At 33.4% G+C, this 17,801-nt stretch overlaps 2 protein-coding genes across 2 annotated transcripts; both read left to right on the top strand.

Moving 5' to 3' along the window:
• The first annotated feature begins 10,519 nt into the window (after nucleotides 1-10,519).
• On the top strand, nucleotides 10,520-13,702 carry LOC130646162 (uncharacterized). The gene is made up of 2 exons (XM_057452303.1): nucleotides 10,520-11,592; nucleotides 11,925-13,702. The coding sequence occupies exon 2, from the start codon at nucleotides 12,260-12,262 to the stop codon at nucleotides 13,700-13,702; it is 1,443 nt and encodes a 480-aa protein (XP_057308286.1). The 5' UTR covers nucleotides 10,520-11,592; nucleotides 11,925-12,259.
• Nucleotides 13,703-13,725: 23 nt separating this feature from the next.
• Nucleotides 13,726-15,188, top strand: LOC130646247 (uncharacterized). Its single transcript, XM_057452422.1, has 3 exons — nucleotides 13,726-14,738; nucleotides 14,867-14,955; nucleotides 15,107-15,188. Exons 1-2 carry the CDS (start codon nucleotides 13,847-13,849, stop codon nucleotides 14,941-14,943), a joined length of 969 nt encoding a protein of 322 aa, XP_057308405.1. The 5' UTR covers nucleotides 13,726-13,846; the 3' UTR covers nucleotides 14,944-14,955; nucleotides 15,107-15,188.
• The last annotated feature ends 2,613 nt before the right edge of the window (nucleotides 15,189-17,801 follow it).

Below are 17,801 nucleotides of genomic sequence, written 5' to 3' on the forward strand. Positions count from 1 at the left end.
ACAAAATTATTAAATGGGTGTAAAAATAAAGCAGTAGTAAGGGTTTACAAAAAGTGTCTCAAAACAAAAGGTTCAATTATATAGTCATCTAGGGAAACCTAACACTCGTAGCCTAAACATTAATTTTTTTTTTTACAATTTTATTAAATGATTTGGAGTCATACCAACCGTTAAATTTTTTTCTTATAATCTTCACACTGTCACGCCTTATTTCTTAAGTTATACTTAGTTGCAAACCCAATTAAGTCTCCTCAAACGATAAGTTAAACCTAAACAGGTTAATTTGAAAACAAAGCATCTCATAATAGAGTCACAAAAATACCCCACAGATATTTTGAGCACGTGAATAGATGAATCAAGAACGACTTTGGAGTTTTACTCCAAAGCTCTATGGGGGACGAGAATGCTAATTACTTAGCGTTGAACACTTTGTCGTGTCGAACTCTTTTCCAGGACATAAATGGGCCTGTTCTTTAATTTGCTAAAAGTACATGGTTGAATGTTATTAGCAACAATAAAAAAATAAAATCTGTTCTTTTTAGCTGCTACACAAAAGGCACTGGTAAATATGGGGCTTATTTCAACCCCGAGACTCAAATGTGGCAAAATTATCTATCGGTTTCTTTGAATAAATTGGAGTGTTTGAATACAGGAACTATTACACATGAGCTTTTTCATGTATTGGGATTCGAACATGAAATGAAGCGACCGGATCGTGACAAATACGTGAATATTATGTGGGATGATATTCCAACTGAAGACCATCGTAAGTTATACAATTTATTATGCGCGTATTACTAATTTATTTTTTGGAGTAAACTGTTATGTTAACTAAATAATGGAATTTTTTAAATGTTACCATCGGAATGTGACTGTTGACATGCAGCGGTACTGCTCTGTTATTCTCTAGAAATATTATGATCGTTTCTGCTCTATGAAATGAGAACCGTAATATGCATTTCCCGAAATTTATTGATCTCCACAAACTATATGTGTTGGTTTATACCAACTGATAACGAACAATAACGATCAGCAGCGAATGTTATGTAAGAAAGTATTGCGTAACAAGAACAAAAATTAACATTTTTAATACGCTTATGAGATTTTATTATCACGTTTCTCTCAGTACTATTTCTCCCACACATAAAAAGGGAAGAAGTACGTACATCAAAAATTAAAAAGCTTATGGAAGACAAAAAGGTCAAACGGATTTGCAAACATGACACTTTCATTTCCAAAGTAAAATGGCCTCCGTAGCATGTTTTCGTTGTTTATGCAGTTCTGGCGTGATTCCGAAATTATTCCGAAATTATGCTGCGCCTAACCGAAAAAAAACAGAGATTCGTAAAAACTGGACTCTGCCCTTTTTTTTCGAAAAAAGCTGCACGCAGTCATTTTGAACAGAATGCGGCTATTATTAAAGACTAGTCGTTAGCCCGTGCAAAAATCCACGGCGCTGCCCGTCCTTTAAATTAACTCAACAAAGTGGACAGAATTATATCGCATTTGGCATTGACGCGCATTTCGTGTCTCCGTGTTATGGCAAAAATATTATTTTGTTTTGTGGAATAAGTTTTTGTAAAAGTTAAAAAATTAATCGTGACACCGAGCAGATCGCTTAGTACAGTTCAACATAGCTGCACAGACGTATAGGGATAATTGAAAAAAACTTTTGAAAAAAACACAAGAAAAGTCCATTGCTAACACAGGGCAGTTAGTTCAGGTGAACAGTGTTGCCCATCCGTACAGGCGTGATACTCCAAAAAAATTTTAAAAATTAGTACAGGTTTTACGAAAAACGTGATTAAAACTGGGCTAACCGCTTAGTACAATTAAACAGAGTTCAACAGGCCGATAGAAGTACCCTTTTCTATAAAAACTTCATTGCAACTTCGGTTTTAATGAAAACACAGGGAACAACCTGTCGTTACCAGTTCAGCTAAAATAATCGGTCAGCCATTTTATTTGCGCGATAAGTTTTAAGGAAAAAATAATAAAAGATGTAGCTACCTAGCTAACTGCATTTAGCATAACAATTATTGTTTAAGAACATTCTTCTAGCCAAACCATACTCTCACTTTTGTGCACTGGATGAAAACCTTTTTCTTCGCTGATCCAGAATGAATGGACTGATACAGTATTTTGATAGAAAGAAAACCGTGGATTGCTCACACAGCCTTTGTTGCAAATGAATTTTATCCATGGATATGTTTTGCAATGGGCGCCATTTACGTTATTAAAAGCGTTTGTGCTTCAAGACTAGTTTTTCCTACAACGATTGTTACCCTGACAGCGAGGCTGCAAAAATCTCAAATAGGTTAATTTAAAATCCCTCACTATTTAGTAAATTTTAGGTATTTTATTTGCAGTATCTACTTATTAAGTTAGTTTTAGATCTAAACAATAGTTCGTATAATTTCGTTGTATTTCTTTGAGTTTTGAATAACATTATACAAATAGAAAAGTATTCACGTTTAGGAAAACAATTGTCACACTAGCGCTCATTATTAGTAGGTGAGAATTCAATTTTTATAAACAATTATAAATATATCTTTATAAATTATTTTAGGACAATTCGACAGATTGCCTGAGGATCGGTCAGTAACGTTTGATTTTTCATATGATTATAATTCTATTATGCATTATCAATCGTATGACGGTTCAACAAGCTACGACAAACCGACGATGTTTCCAACTGATCCTGCGATGTCACACACATCGATTGGACAAGGAGATAACCCTACAGAGATGGATTATTTCAAGTTAAATCTATTATATGAATGCAGTATGAATTTCCTTTCTTTTTTTGTACACTAATTACATTACCTTTCATCGGAGAGGGGTGAGCTCTCCAGCGTAAGTAGTTTTGTGAATTATCTTTACAGTTCTAACACTCTGAAAACAAGAAAGTAAGGAGCAAAACCAGGAAACATAAGAAATTGTGATTAGGGAAAAAAGGGAAACAGTTTAAAAAACTTATCATTTATATTTCTTTTCTTCTAATTTTAAAAAATGATTGAAATAATATATATATATATATATATATATATATATATATATATATATATATATATATATATATATATATATATATATATATATATATATATATATATATATATATATATATATATATATATATATATATATATATATATATATATATATATATATATATATATATATATATATATATATATATATATATATATATTTGCTTGACCCAAAGGAATGATAAGATATTGCATTATTACATCCACCCGAAATGTTAAATATCACATGTTTTACAGAAAACAAGCACTCTCCAGCTAGCTCATGGTCAGTTTGGGGTGCATGCATTAAACAATATAACGGAGAATACTTGGCAATTCGTCAGAGATTTTGTTCACGTGAAAATGTCAGTGAATGCTGGAAAGGCGGTAACAGGGTGAAAACTGAAAATCGTACATGTGACATAAATTATGAAGGTACTATGTTGGCACTTGTGTTTTGTCGGAAAATAAATACTATCATACAATTTGTCTGGTTGCTAATTTGCAATGAGTAATAACATTGGAACTTTTTATATTTTAGCTCGTAAAAATCTAACATTTGGATCGTGGGATAAATGGTCAACCTGGTCCATTTGTAACATAACAAATGAACGAATTTTTGACAACCAACGCAGAACTCGCAAATGTGATGTAGGGAGAAGGTGCAAGGGTTCTAATACCCAAACAAGATCTTGTAGAACAGATGGAAAAGTTCGAGGTCGGTAAAACTCGATGATAGTTTCACTTAGGTTATAGTTTCTCGCAAAGTTTATTTTTATAAATCTGCGGTATCGTTTAGGTGAACTTGATTGCACTTTTGAAGTAGATTATTGTTATTGGTGTGGTGAACAAACTAATGAAGAATATCGATGGAGAGCTAAAATTGGTAAAGGTGGAGTTATGAGAGACGGACCTCTATTTGATCATACAACTATGGGAGGTAAGATATGACACTAATATAAACCATGGAGGTTCAAAAAAAAAAGGTTAAATGAACATTCAACTGTTAAACACTCTAGTTGATACACAATGTACTTAATACATACTTCTAAAACAAGTACGCTTTTTCTCTATACCTCCGCAAAAAACATAGCGCCACGGCTACACGCAATGCGCTATTTTAGGAACAGGAGAGGCCATAAATTTATTCATCCACGGGCTATAACGACCAATTATTAGCCGTGGAACACAGACTTTCAAGTTTCTGCTGAAACTAGCACAAAATCTTGATCTTCTGGGGTTAAAGATATGCATGTATCGGACATAGTTGATAAAATTGATGGTTCGAGTTGCAAATCTTTTTTTTATCTTTTTGTTTTCTAAATACATTTTATTTTTCTACACTAGCTATGGAATAATGATTATACTATCACATTTTTAGCCATGTAACTATTAGAAAAATCATTTGTATTATCTTGGCCTTAACCAATAAACATAGCTGCCCAGCTCAACCTTGTCCCCAGGGTCTTGTAGCCCCTGAGTCGTTATTACGGAGTGGCCAACAATGACCCTGGAACAGGCTGGTCAAGTGACACAAAAATGCCCAGATATACTGGGCATTTTTGAAATTTCAAAGAGATGCCAATTTGGCGCTCGCCTACAAGCAAGATTTAGAGATGGCGGGCGAAAAAAAGACACAGCGTTAAAGAAACTATTTTGTCGATATAAGCAAAATTGTCAGAATATCACTGACGTAAAGTCTATTAATCTGGCTTACTTTGATTGTTCAATATTGGCGAAAGGCTTTTAATTTAGAAAATGTTTTGAAAGTTTGTTTCCATAAAAATTCATGAGCTCTAGCTAGCTGGCTGGGCTGTGTATTACCTATGTATGGCTGCCTTAGCTAGCTAACGTGACATCCTGAGACAGCTTTACTCAACCACATTTATAAAGGACATATTAAATGGCTATTATTTTCCAGGTAGATGATTTTGTTAAGAACACGTAAGAAATTGTAGGAGAAGATCTGAGCACTCTAGTTGCACACAAATTTTTCTAATATACACAACAAATTTTCCTATTTTTAAAATCAAAACTAAGAATGACAGGTTGTAGTGCTAAATTTATGGATTATTCTCGGATTCGGGTTAACATGCTTGACACTTTCTGATCATTTTCAACCAAAATGACCAATATTTAAATTCAGCATCAAAATTTATGAAATGATGCAATTTTCAAATTTATACTCTAAGTAAACTGCCCCTATTAGTGACAAAACATTTAATGTTTTATGATGAAATGACTACACAAATCAACTTCGTTTTCTCCGAACGTTTTTGTTTTATCTTTTAAAATGGTCATAAACTGAAATTTTGAGAAAAAACTTTTTTCCTACAAAACTGGTAAACCGCCATATTTCAAATTACCTTGATAAGAATTTTTCTACAGCTGTCAGTACAGAGACAACTAATGTATTAGAAAAGAGGTATTTTAAATTGCCTTTTATTGGCAAGTACTTTAATACTGCCAAAGAAAAAGTCAATCAACTTGTCAATAAGATGTGTAAAGAAATCAATGTGTGCCTCGTTTTTAAGTCGTGTAAAATTAAAGATTATTTTTCTTGCAAGGACAGAGTTCCTGAATCTTTTAAATCTGGACTTGTGTATAAATTTGTTTGTGCTAGTTGTAATGCTAGCTATGTGGGTGAAACCACCAGGCACATTTCTAGTAGAGTTAAAGAACATTTGAAAACTCATAAAAACTCACAAATATTTAAGCATATGCAGTCAAATCTTAAATGTAAATTACTATGTAACGAAAATTGTTTTTCTATTTTGGATTATGCAGACACTGATTGGCAGAGGAAACTCAAAGAAGGTATGCATATTTCTTGGTTGAAACCAGACCTCAATAAACAACTTAAGCATTGCATCATCAATTTATCCGTTTAATATGTTTTGTACTAGCCGCTTGTTCAATATCGTTTTTGTTACTTAGATATTGATTTAGCATGTGTAAATTCATTTAATAAAATTAAAAAATTGTACTTTTGGAAATATTTAAATAATTTTCGAAAAAATTTTTGTATAAAGAATGTATGTATCAACTTTTGTATAATATTCTGAAGATGACTTTGGTAAAGTCGAAACATGTTAAAAATAAAACGTGTCGTAAAAATACCTCTATAGTTGTAAAAAATTACAAAAATGTGATACTAAAAATATCGCGAATAATCTAAATCATTAAATAACAAGAGATATTTTGTGGTTTTCATAAAATGCGTCAACAAGCAAATAGTTTTTTTGTCTTTATCTAAGATTGTGTTCCATAATAATGGCCCACGAGAAGATATTGAGTATCGAGTGGTCACTAGAAAGGTCTTTGGAATGTTAAAATTGTTTATTGAATATCTTGTGTCATACCTATGTTTTATTTCTAGAAATTGATTTGTGAAGGCCTTGGGTGCAATGCCATATCTAATTTTATACATAAATAACAAAACCTGGTGTATGTTCAATTAATAAATACTTAACGCCCCTTATTTTTCTCAATAACGGTTCTGCTGTGGTGTATCTGTCCTTGCCAAATATTATACGACATGCGTGATTCTGTTTACTGTAAATTTTTGTAAATTTAGAATGATTAGTGCTAGCCCAGAAAATGGTACAACATGTTAAGTAGCTGTGAATAAATGAAAAGTATAAATTTTTAAGACAATGAAAATTTAGTAATGGCTTCTCTTTGTATAATATTCCAATATTTTTCGAAATCTTTTTCTTTACTCTTTGTATATGGCCTTTCCAAGACAGGTTTTCGTCAATAAGAACACCTAAAAAGTTTAAAGAGCTTTCCCTTTTTATGCATAGATCTGGAAGTTTTAATGGCAAGTCGTCTGATTTAGAATTTTTGTAGAATAGCGTATAATTTGTTTTATTTACATTTAGGGACAGTTTGTTTGCTTTAAACCATTAATTAATACTACTTAGTTCTTTGTTTACTGTAGTAAAGAGTGTTTTTATATCTTTGTGAGCGTAGAATAAGTTAGTATCATCTGCAAAAAAAATAAAGTTTATAAGTGTCGATGCATAAGGCAAATCATTAACATATATTAAAAAAAGAAGCGGTCCAAGTATCGAGCCCTGTGGAACTCCACATTTCACATTTTTGAGTTCAGTCGTATGATTACCGTGAGGAATACATTGTTTTCTGTCTGTAAGGTATCTTTAAACCAAAGTAAGTTTGAGTCCTGTACTCCGTAATACTGCAACTTTGATAGTAAAATTTTGTGATTCACGGTATCAAATGCTTTTGAAAGATCAATAAACACCCGAAGTGTAAAAATATTTTTATCAAAACTTTCTGAAATCTTATTTACCGGTTCGCTTACTGCGTGATCTATAGAATGTCCTTTTTGAAACCCAAATTGCTTTATGTACAACATATCATTATCAACGAAATATTTAAAATTCTATTGTACATAATGCGTTCTAAAATTTTAGAAAACCAGGGTAGTACTGAGATAGGTCTATAATTAGTAAGATTGGTGCGATCTCCTGATTTAAATATTGGTTTTATTCGAGCAATTTTTAATTTTTCGGATACACATGACGTTGACACTTATTTCATCCGTATCAGCACTTTTGTTGCTATGCAAGCTGTTAAAAGCAGTATTCAATTCGACCATTGTTAAATTATATTCTTCCATCCTACTGACATACCTTTTTAAATATGAGACAAAATGCCTGCTACTTGATGGGATTTTTTCCGACAGGCTTAAGCCAATGTTTACAAAAAAATCGTTCAACCCATTTGCTATAGATGCTGTGTCATTTATCATTTTCCCATCAAGCGACAAACATTTAGGTAGATCATTACTGACATTTTTAGATTTACCAATGATTTTCTTAATAATATTCCAAGTTGTTTTAGTGTCATTTCTATACTTTTCTAGTAAAATGGAATAATGATTCTTTTTAAAAACCCTTTTTTTTAGATTTTTCAGTAAATTTCTGTGTCCCTTGTACCTCTTTTTCATTGGAGTATGTTTTCTTTTTTAAAAAAATTTCAATCTTTGCTTCTACTTTGAGGATATAATGAGTCCTTGTGTCATCCACGGGCTCAACAAGTTTTTGCATTTGACTGTTACACGTTTTTTCGGAAATGTTTTTCGTACTGCGTGTAAAAATATTTCAAAAAAAACTCATACGCTCTATTAGCATCTTCACTTTGGATGACTAACTCCCAGTCTAATTGTGAAAGTATTAGTTTTGCAAACTTTATAGAGAGACAGATTAAGTAAAATATGTTGTTATTGTTATAACAGACTGCTGTGAGAGTTAGTAGAAGAAGTGCAACAGCACATTTGCACTTTTCACTAGTTGCACGACTTTATTGACATAATTTAGCTTTTGTGCAGGGATTTTTACTTGATTAAACAGGCTTTTGCTCGTACAACTTTTATTAGAAACCTTATTTGCTCACAAAATGGTGTTACTTTTTGCGTTTCTAATGACTAATAAGGAAACGATTTGCAGTAAATAGTCTTGCATCACCTGATGTAAACGCTTTGCAAGAAAAGATTTTATGGACTTGCGTTTTGATGATTGCAAATTGGATTCATGTACTTATGAAGACTCCAGAGTAAGAGAAATTGGTTGCTAGACTTTGTCTATCACTCAGTCGCCGATCACTAAGCAATAAACTAAGATTTGTTATAACATTGCTTCCACTGTTTCATAGCTGTGCAGCTATATCTTGCTAATTTTTGTGTTCTACCTGTTTGTCACTCAATGTGGTCTCCGAGAACGGACAACTTATTAAATAATACTGAAAACTTATCAAAAAGCTGGAGTTAGAGTTCATTAGAAGCTTTGATAATTTACTACAAAATATTTAATGCCAAAACCTGTAGTCATTCTTGTAATAAAGACTACATAAAATCCTGTCAACCGCGGCACATTTGGTGGACTATAAATTGTAGTCTTCACCAAGGCAAACGACCCTTTCAGACCTTCTTGTGAGATATGTGACGACAAAACCACTGTTGGTTATCATTCTCGGAGACTTCAAATCCAGCTAATGCCTCTAAACATTTCATGAATCATAACAAATTTTATATTTCAAATAAAACTGAATATAGTAGAAAGTTTTCTACATTTATCTGATAGTTTAGGTTTGTGAAGAAGATCAGTATGTTAGCTTAGATAAAATGCAAGTTAAAGCTTTGCAATGTTGGTGTTCTACAGGACAAACTTGACCATACAATGAAATACTGGTACAATTACACGATTAGAAAAATCTGTTTTAGTGAGGTACCTGGATGTCGTGCAAATAGAATTTGCAATTTTATGGAGAATGAAAACTCCATGCTGTAGTAGCGATTTTTGTTAGTGTGTTCACAAGTCCTTTAAAAAGCTTTCAATTTCATAAAGAAATTACAGAGTTTGTAACTTTCTAACGCGTGATAACAGATTAGAGCATCCGAAAACATTAGAATCGGCAAAATATATGTATTTCAACTTACTAAATCTGAAAAATTGACTGAAATTTGTCTCAGAAACTAAACTTGATTTACTGTATTTAGCGCACCATTATAATGATAGGATTTTTGGCACTCACTAAAGTTCTTTCGCGGCTTTTTCTTATAAATTTTAACAAGTAACAAAGGAGTAAGCAAAGAGTTAGAAACAAGTAAAACAGGTGGAAGTTATTTTGAAGGAAAGTATTTAGATGTTGACGAAAGTCTATGTTGCCACAACAGAACATCTGAATTTTTAACAGATTCTTTATTTCAGGTAAAGTGCTTAGAACTGGTTTTATCACACAAAAAATACAAGCTTTGTAACTAAAAATGCAATATGGGAACTAAGGAACGTTTTAACAACAGATAACATGTTTTTTTAACTGTTCAAAATCTACTTCCACATACCAATGTTATCATATACTTTGATGGTATATTGCGCCATGGTTATGTGGCAATGCGCCCACAAACGTGATATCACGGAATTCTACGGTGATTTATTTTCCTATCAAGTGAGGTGACATTTAAAGTACAAAATGTCCATTCTCGTCCCCAGAGCTCTTTGAGATTAAAATCTAAAGAGTTCTGGGGTCGAGATTGCAAAATGTCATGATATGTGGATTGTGATCCGATCATTACATTAACGCTCTTAATTTTGCGGCTCGGCTAACTTTAAACAGTCAAATATTCATTTTTCATACATATTATGTTGCAAAAATTCTATTGCATCAACAATGTTTAGTAAACTGCATTATCAGCTTTCAGAACTTGACACGTAAACACGTAGTACAGTGACGATAGTAACTGGGGATAGTATTGATCTCATTCCAGTTTTGAACTCGTCAATATCTAGTGTCTTTTTGGATCAATGTTATATTCCATCAACGAATCATAGTATTTATTCTCAACATCAGGAAGCGCCGCATTAAGCATGACATCATCAAATTTTTTGATTCATTCAAGTTATTTCACATCATCTATTCCAAGAATGACGGCTGTTTTGCCGACTGTATGTTGACTCTATAGTCCAGGAGCTCATAACAGAACTTTAGGTCCCATTTTCTACAAAAGGTTTGACCCTCTAAATAGGTTGGTAGTATCACGGACAATAAAAATCACATGGTCAGCTGACCCAATTTGGGGGCGTTTGGGTCCCAGGCCCCTAAAATTACCCTAATTCGAGACTCCTATTTGGTCCCATAATTCTCAAAGCTTAAAAGTTAGTAACGTGTGTCATTATATGAGAGAATCTGAAAAATGATAAAGCTTACCGAAAAATTGGGTCTTAAGACTGGGTCAGACCCCCCTCAAAGACCATATTTAGGACCTTAATTTGTCCCCATAAGCTACAAACTCCAAATTTTGCACAAACATTCTCTAACATAGTGTAATGTCAGTGGTCATAAAGCTGACCAAAAATTTGGGTCTCTTGGCCTAGTCAGACCGCGTCTCGCCCCATATCTCTATTTTTAATGCGGAGGAGAAGCAATAGAAAAACATTTGTCTTATTTCCAATGTGTTCAGGGCCTTAACTTATTTTTAGAATTTTTTTAAATAGAATAGAACGTTTTCGTCCAAATACAACAGGAAACCGACATAACAAACCAGACAGTGAAAGAAAAAAGTTAAGAGAAGCAGTTATTTTGAAGCAAGTGAAGTAAAAACGTGAACAAATTACCGGGATATTTGCATATTAGACTATCAAATATAGAAAATTAGAAACTTTAGATAAAATGTGATAGATAGAAGATATGACAGGTAAAGATATATGTAATTATATCAAGTTTTTAGTTACTGCATGTTGTAGTCAGTTTCGGATGATAAGTCAAAAAAAGTTTTAATAGTCTGTTGTTGAACTGAATTTTTTAAACATATATTTTGTCAATTTTTACTTCATTGATTGAATTTCTCATTTCGTAGAATTTTCGAACAAAGAAATATTCAATAAGATCAATGAAAGCGATGGTAAGAGGAAAACATAATTAATTAGAATACATTAATTTAAGATAACCAATAACAAGTTATTATTGTGATATTTTGCAGATGTTGTAGCTACTGTAGATGACAATTTAAATGCAAATGGAAATACTGACAGTGATGGTAAGTTGAAGATGCTTTAATGTAAATGAGACCTTCTTTGATTTACATACTTGTTAGATTATGTTGAAGCCTTGTAAATATTAATTCCTTTGTACATTTTTACGTTCTAATTATATTAACTGATTTTTTACGCTATTTACAGAAGAATTACAATATATCTTCATATTAACGTTTTGTTGTTTTGTATATTATATTTAAGTGACATGGCGTATTGTATTTATACAATATATTTAATGTTTTTGAAATCACTGCTTAATCGGAACACCTAAATTTCCGTAAAACCTTCTTTTCACCACAATTAAAACCGTTTTTGTCAATTTTGTAACTTTTAGAACGATGCTGTGTGCTGCATGTTGGTGATGGATACAAAGTTGGCAAAATAAATCTCTTCAATACGGAAACCCTGGGAAAGTGCAAATCTATCTTAGTTACACGTAAAAATGGAAATCTAAAGTACAAGGATACGCAACTTCCTGGCTTTGTGAATAAAATTCAAGGATTTCATTTAAATTGTTACAAAAGATTTATAGCATTGTCTGAAACACAGAGAAAAAATCTCCCCAACGATAAGAAAGTATCTAAAGCTGTCCCTTTAACCCGTTCAAAAATTTCCATAACAGTGCAATCATCTTCAACAGGAGTGTTTTCAAAGATATGTATTTTCTGCATGCGAAAGGAAAAGAAGCACAAAAATTTAAAGCAAAAATTAAATGCAGCATCTACAGAGAATTTTCAAGAAAATATAAAAAAGTATGCACGTTGGTTGGAAGATAAGCCTATGTTAGTGCGAATCGGAAATGAAGATTTTGTAAGCAAAGAAATATACTACCATGGAATGTGCAGGGTCAGTTATCAAAGCAAGGCCGAAAAAACACCATTGGCAATACAAGAGAGGAATGAAAAAGGGATGGAAAGACAAAAACTTGAAACATCCTGGCATACTGCGAGAGGGATTCACTGCAAGGCTTTTGAAGGTGTTTGTGCTTATATTGATGATCACATCCTAAAAGAAAAAGATGTTATCTTACTCAGCGAGATAAAAAATCAATATCACATGTTACTAGCAGAAATCGGGAATGAAGCATTCGAAGATATTGAATCGTCTTCAGCAAAACTTGAGCAAAAATTATTAAAGCATTACAAAGAAAGTATACAAATCATGAAGGGGAAAACAAGACGTGGAAACTTGATATTCTGCAGCACCATTTCCGAAGAAGAAGCTTTCAGGAAAGAGTACTCGATGAAGACAAAATTGAAAGCGAAGATTAGAGATGTAGCGTTTGCATTAAGGTCTGCCATAATGGAAATTGAAAAATGCCCTATACCCGATGAAGTGACATTTGCAGATATAAAAAAAGGTGAAGTTGAGGCACCAAATGAATTAATTGAATTTTTCAGTTACCTTATTGGTGGTCCTGACCAACGCATAGTAAAGTCAAATCAGAAGCAGAGGCGCATAAAAAGTATTGCTGACGATGTCATATTTGCTGCAACATCAGGAAAAAAAAAACCTGCAAAACATTTGCAGCTTGGACTGGCAGTGAAAAGCATTACAGGAAGCAAAAAAGTGATCGAAATGTTAAATAGACTTGGACACTCTGTTAGCTATAGCATTATCGAAGAACTAGAAACAGAATTAACTTTTACATCAACAAAGGCCGGGAATGCCACACCACATGGTATGAAACTAATGTCAAGTCTTGGAACAGGCGTTGCATTCGACAACTTTGACAGATTTGTTGAAACTTTAAGTGGAAAGGATACCTTGCATGATACTGTTGGGATAGCGTACCAAGTTGTGTCACAAAATAATGACAAATCATTGGAAGAAGATGACGATTCTACCCTTGGCAATTCTCAGCTATCTGGAAAGAAAAAACGTAGATCATTTCTGGCTGTAGGATTAGACATAGAGCCGTACAGAAAAAAACCTAAGATGTTAACAAGAATAATGCTTCCACTAGATGACCAGAGAAGGGCGTCAGAACCCCTTTCATATATCAAAGCACGCATGTACGATACCTTGTGGATGATGGATTTTTATTTTTCACCCGACACTACACCAATGTGGGTTGGCTGGAATTCTATAATTTTTCAAAATACCATTTAGGATTTGCGATGTACTTAGAGACATGGAGCTTATCAGATAACTGGACCTGAGCAAAAAAGACCTTCAAACTGGTTGAATGCATTGAGAAATGATCACTTCAAAGCAGCATTGGTGGAGTTCTTAGCCTTCTTTTGGGAAAACAACATGCATTCAACAGTACTTGGAAACAAAACAGTCATAATGAATCGCAATGATACCTGCTACATGTTTAGAGTTGAAGGAGAGATCGTGGTCAAAACCGAGATCGTTAAATTGTTTTCAACTCATGAAGAAGCTGATTCCAGAATTTTTTACCACCTATCTTCGATTCAAACACCAGCAAACGTTGTGATAAGAACCATAGATACTGACGTGCTGATAATTGCTCTTGGCTGCCTTAGTAAGTTACCTAACAGCTTGAATATTTGGATGGAAACCGGTGTTTACACTAAAAATACATTAAGGTACATAAGTATTAATCAAATATACCAGAAATTGGGCAAAAATATTTGCATGGCCTTGCCAGCATACCATGCTTTCACTGGATGTGACTATACAGCATCGTTTAGTAGGAAAGGAAAAATTCGACCTTTCAAACTACTAGAAAAAAATGAAAGTGTGCAAGATGTATTTAAACAGCTAGGAACAAATCTTGATGTCACAGATGACGCTTTTGCAACGTTGGAAAAATTTGTATGCAGCATGTATGGAAAAAGGAATCTATCATCTGTAGATGAAGCTAGGTTGGTAATGTTTTTGGAAAAGTATAAACCAAAAGGAGAAAATGAAGCAATTTCCTGTGTTAAAAAGTTTGATGGAAGTTCTCTACCACCTTGTTTACGAGTGTTGCGTCAAAAGATTTATCGAACAAAGTATGTTGCACAGTTATGGATGTCATCAATAACGTCCGAGCCTCCAAATCACCTTCCTGAAGACATGGGTTGGCTGCTGAAAGATGGCAGCTATATCATTAAGTGGTACGAAGGCGAAATGTCTCCAAAAGCAGTAGATGTCACCAGCAATGAAAATTATTATGGATTCTCCAGAGAAGTAGAAGGTAAAATTTTGGATATTAAGTTTTACAATCTAGTCACTTAGTTTTTTAATTATTACTCGGAAGCAATTCTTTATTTCCGCTACTGCCGCCGCTATTTTAAATATTAAAAGTATTTCATTCTCCTTAAGATTTTGAAGGGTTTGATGAACTGTCAAGTGATGACGATTCAGACAGTGATGACGAAACTAGTGACGAAGACGTGTAATGATAATTTAAGGTTAGATTTTTTTTGTGGGATATGACAAAAAATTTACAGAATAGGATTCAATGTCATATATTCTAGAACTGAGTAACCTTTTTAATATTTTTTAATGTTGTATTGTAGTTTAAACTAGATCTTATGACTGAATGACATTTCTCATCTTTAGATGCTGATGCAGAACAATATCAATCATGCTGCTATAACCTATTGTACATATTTATATTTTATTAAATGCTATCAGAGCATTTCTTTTTTAATTTGATATCGCTAACTATTGTCTGACCTGATCAAGAGACCGTAATTTTTGGTTTGCTTTTTGCCAAATCACAATAGTCTTACAAAATTTTAAGTTTGTACCTTATGAGGTCTAATTTGAGTCCCTGTTCAGATCTTTGTCTGACCTGCTGATAGGACCGCATTTTTTGGTAAGCTCGACCATTTATGTATTACATAGTTAGTATAGAACACAAATATTGAGTTTGGGCTTTGTAGTCATTGGTTTTTTTTACCCTCTAAAAGTTGTTTAAAATAGGGATTTGGGGCGAGACTTGGTCTGACTAGGCCAAGAGACCCAAATTTTTGGTCAGCTTTATGACCACTGACATTACACTATGTTAGAGAATGTTTGTGCAAAATTTGGAGTTTGTAGCTTATGGGGACAAATTAAGGTCCTAAATATGGTCTTTGAGGGGGGTCTGACCCAGTCTTAAGACCCAATTTTTCGGTAAGCTTTATCATCTTTCAGATTCTCTCATATAATGACACACGTTACTAACTTTTAAGCTTTGAGAATTATGGGACCAAATAGGAGTCTCGAATTAGGGTAATTTTAGGGGCCTGGGACCCAAACGCCCCCAAATTGGGTCAGCTGACCATGTGATTTTTATTGTCCGTGATACTACCAACCTATTTAGAGGGTCAAACCTTTTGTAGAAAATGGGACCTAAAGTTCTGTTATGAGCTCCTGGACTACTACGTTAATCAGTAATATTGTTTTTATTGATTTTTACATTTCATTTAGGTTTTATAAAAGCTGCGTTTTCAAATTTAAATTCAATTTCTACTTTCATATTATTCTTTGACCTTTTCGCAAACCTACCATAAAATTATATTTTTAAATTGTCTTTTGCGCGGTTTCACAAAAGTTTAATTTAAAAGAATTCTGTTACAATAGTCATAGATTTTATTGTTGTTTTAATGCAGTTTCTTTTTTATAAGTACACGGTCAAAGTTGCGGACAATATGTCTTTTGCAAGAAAACGACGTGACCCTACTTTCTTTTCGTAAATTTTAAATGCAGTATTACTATGTTCTCAGCATAATGTCAGCCTAAATATTTTGTAAGCTACGTTCTAATAAAAACAAAAACATGTAGTTTTCAATGAGTAGATATTTTCAGGGACCATATGACTGCCATAGAAAAATTTCATACCAGGTGAAAAAAAGGTTCGCAATGTATCGATGCAAGAAACCTGTATGACCGGTGAATTCCCGTAGATTGTTCCACGGCATAACGTCTGGTCTCTTTCATAACAAGCGTATTCCGTCTGTTTACTTACCGAAAAAAATGCATCAAAAACTGATGCAGAAAATATATACGACGCAACTTTCGTATAATAACTTTATTAGCTCAATTTCTACTGCTTATATTTAAGCTACAATTTTAGTGCTAACTTGCTTCCTGGTGTCCACCAGATCTTTCGCAAACTAGGTTATTGTCTAGTGCACACTAATACATCACTGTAATACCCACTAAATTACTACGATTGCTAAAATTTTAACTACACTGCTGCAAAAGTATTTCCGACATGATATTAAATGTAAGCAGTTGCTTCTACTCTTTCAGATTCAGGGTGGTTTATGAAAGCAGTGATTTCAGGGAATGCAATGGAGGAAGATATGGCAATCTTATCAATGGAAGTACCAGCAAATCCTCGAGACACCTGTTTAACATTCTGGTACTACATGACAGGATCAGAAAATCATGCACTGATTGTGGAAATTCGCTCATATGGAACAATAATGGAAGCCTGTGAAAAAACATTGGAACTAAAAACAACTACTAGCTCTGGAGAGGATTGGTGGATTCCAGCTCAAATAAACCATAATTGTGGTGATGCTCCGTACCAGGTAGTTTTATTATAAACGTTCCGTTACAGGTAGCAAATTTGGAATATCAAGTAGCATACAAGTACCTTCAATTTTTTTAACTTTTAAGTAAAAGCCTTACCGTTACACGTAGGAAAATTTGCAACAGCAAAAAACAAACAAGTACTTGTAATTTTTTTAAACTTTTAAATAAAGGCCTGGATTTGCGGCCCACTTTAAAAATTCTTGCTGTTACGCATTTGTCATATCAGCTTTGTTATTGACTCATTATTCAGAATTGTATGCTTTAATTTCTGGTATCAACGTCTTCAAAGTCTTTGACGTGTCAATTACATTAATTTGACATTTGATTGGTTGAATTTTAATGAGAGTAACACTCAAAACATTTTCACGCAAATAGAGAGCATGAGTGTGCTCTGGTCTCTTTCCTTGGAGTCTATTAAGTGAGTGCGGCGGTCGTTTAACGCATCTTGTATCTTTCTCACATTTAGACAGCGATAGGAACATCACTTTGTTACAGGCTTGTCCATAGGACCGTTTTTCAACTCATAATCTAGGTTGCTATATTCATTAGGATGTGTCTAGATAATCCAGATTTTTTATAAAGGTAGGCCAGGCTAAGTAAGGTGTTTGGCGAGTAAGAAATGATGGACAGACCAAACCATATGGAAAAACAGTATGTTTTTGCTTTAGACAAACAGAGTTTACTAGCGTCATACTGAATCTTGGGTTTTATTGTGCTGCGGCAATTT

This window comes from Hydractinia symbiolongicarpus, chromosome 5 (assembly GCF_029227915.1).
Source record: "Hydractinia symbiolongicarpus strain clone_291-10 chromosome 5, HSymV2.1, whole genome shotgun sequence".
Classification (NCBI taxonomy): domain Eukaryota; kingdom Metazoa; phylum Cnidaria; class Hydrozoa; order Anthoathecata; family Hydractiniidae; genus Hydractinia; species Hydractinia symbiolongicarpus.

Bases quoted from the DNA above. Each gene is read 5' to 3' on its own strand.
- LOC130646162 (XM_057452303.1), top strand. From the start codon at position 12,260: ATGCGAAAGGAAAAGAAGCACAAAAATTTAAAGCAAAAATTAAATGCA.
- LOC130646247 (XM_057452422.1), top strand. From the start codon at position 13,847: ATGCATTCAACAGTACTTGGAAACAAAACAGTCATAATGAATCGCAAT. The intron at 14,739-14,866 runs GTAAAATTTTGG...ATTCTCCTTAAG, and splicing joins ATTCTCCAGAGAAGTAGAAG to ATTTTGAAGGGTTTGATGAA.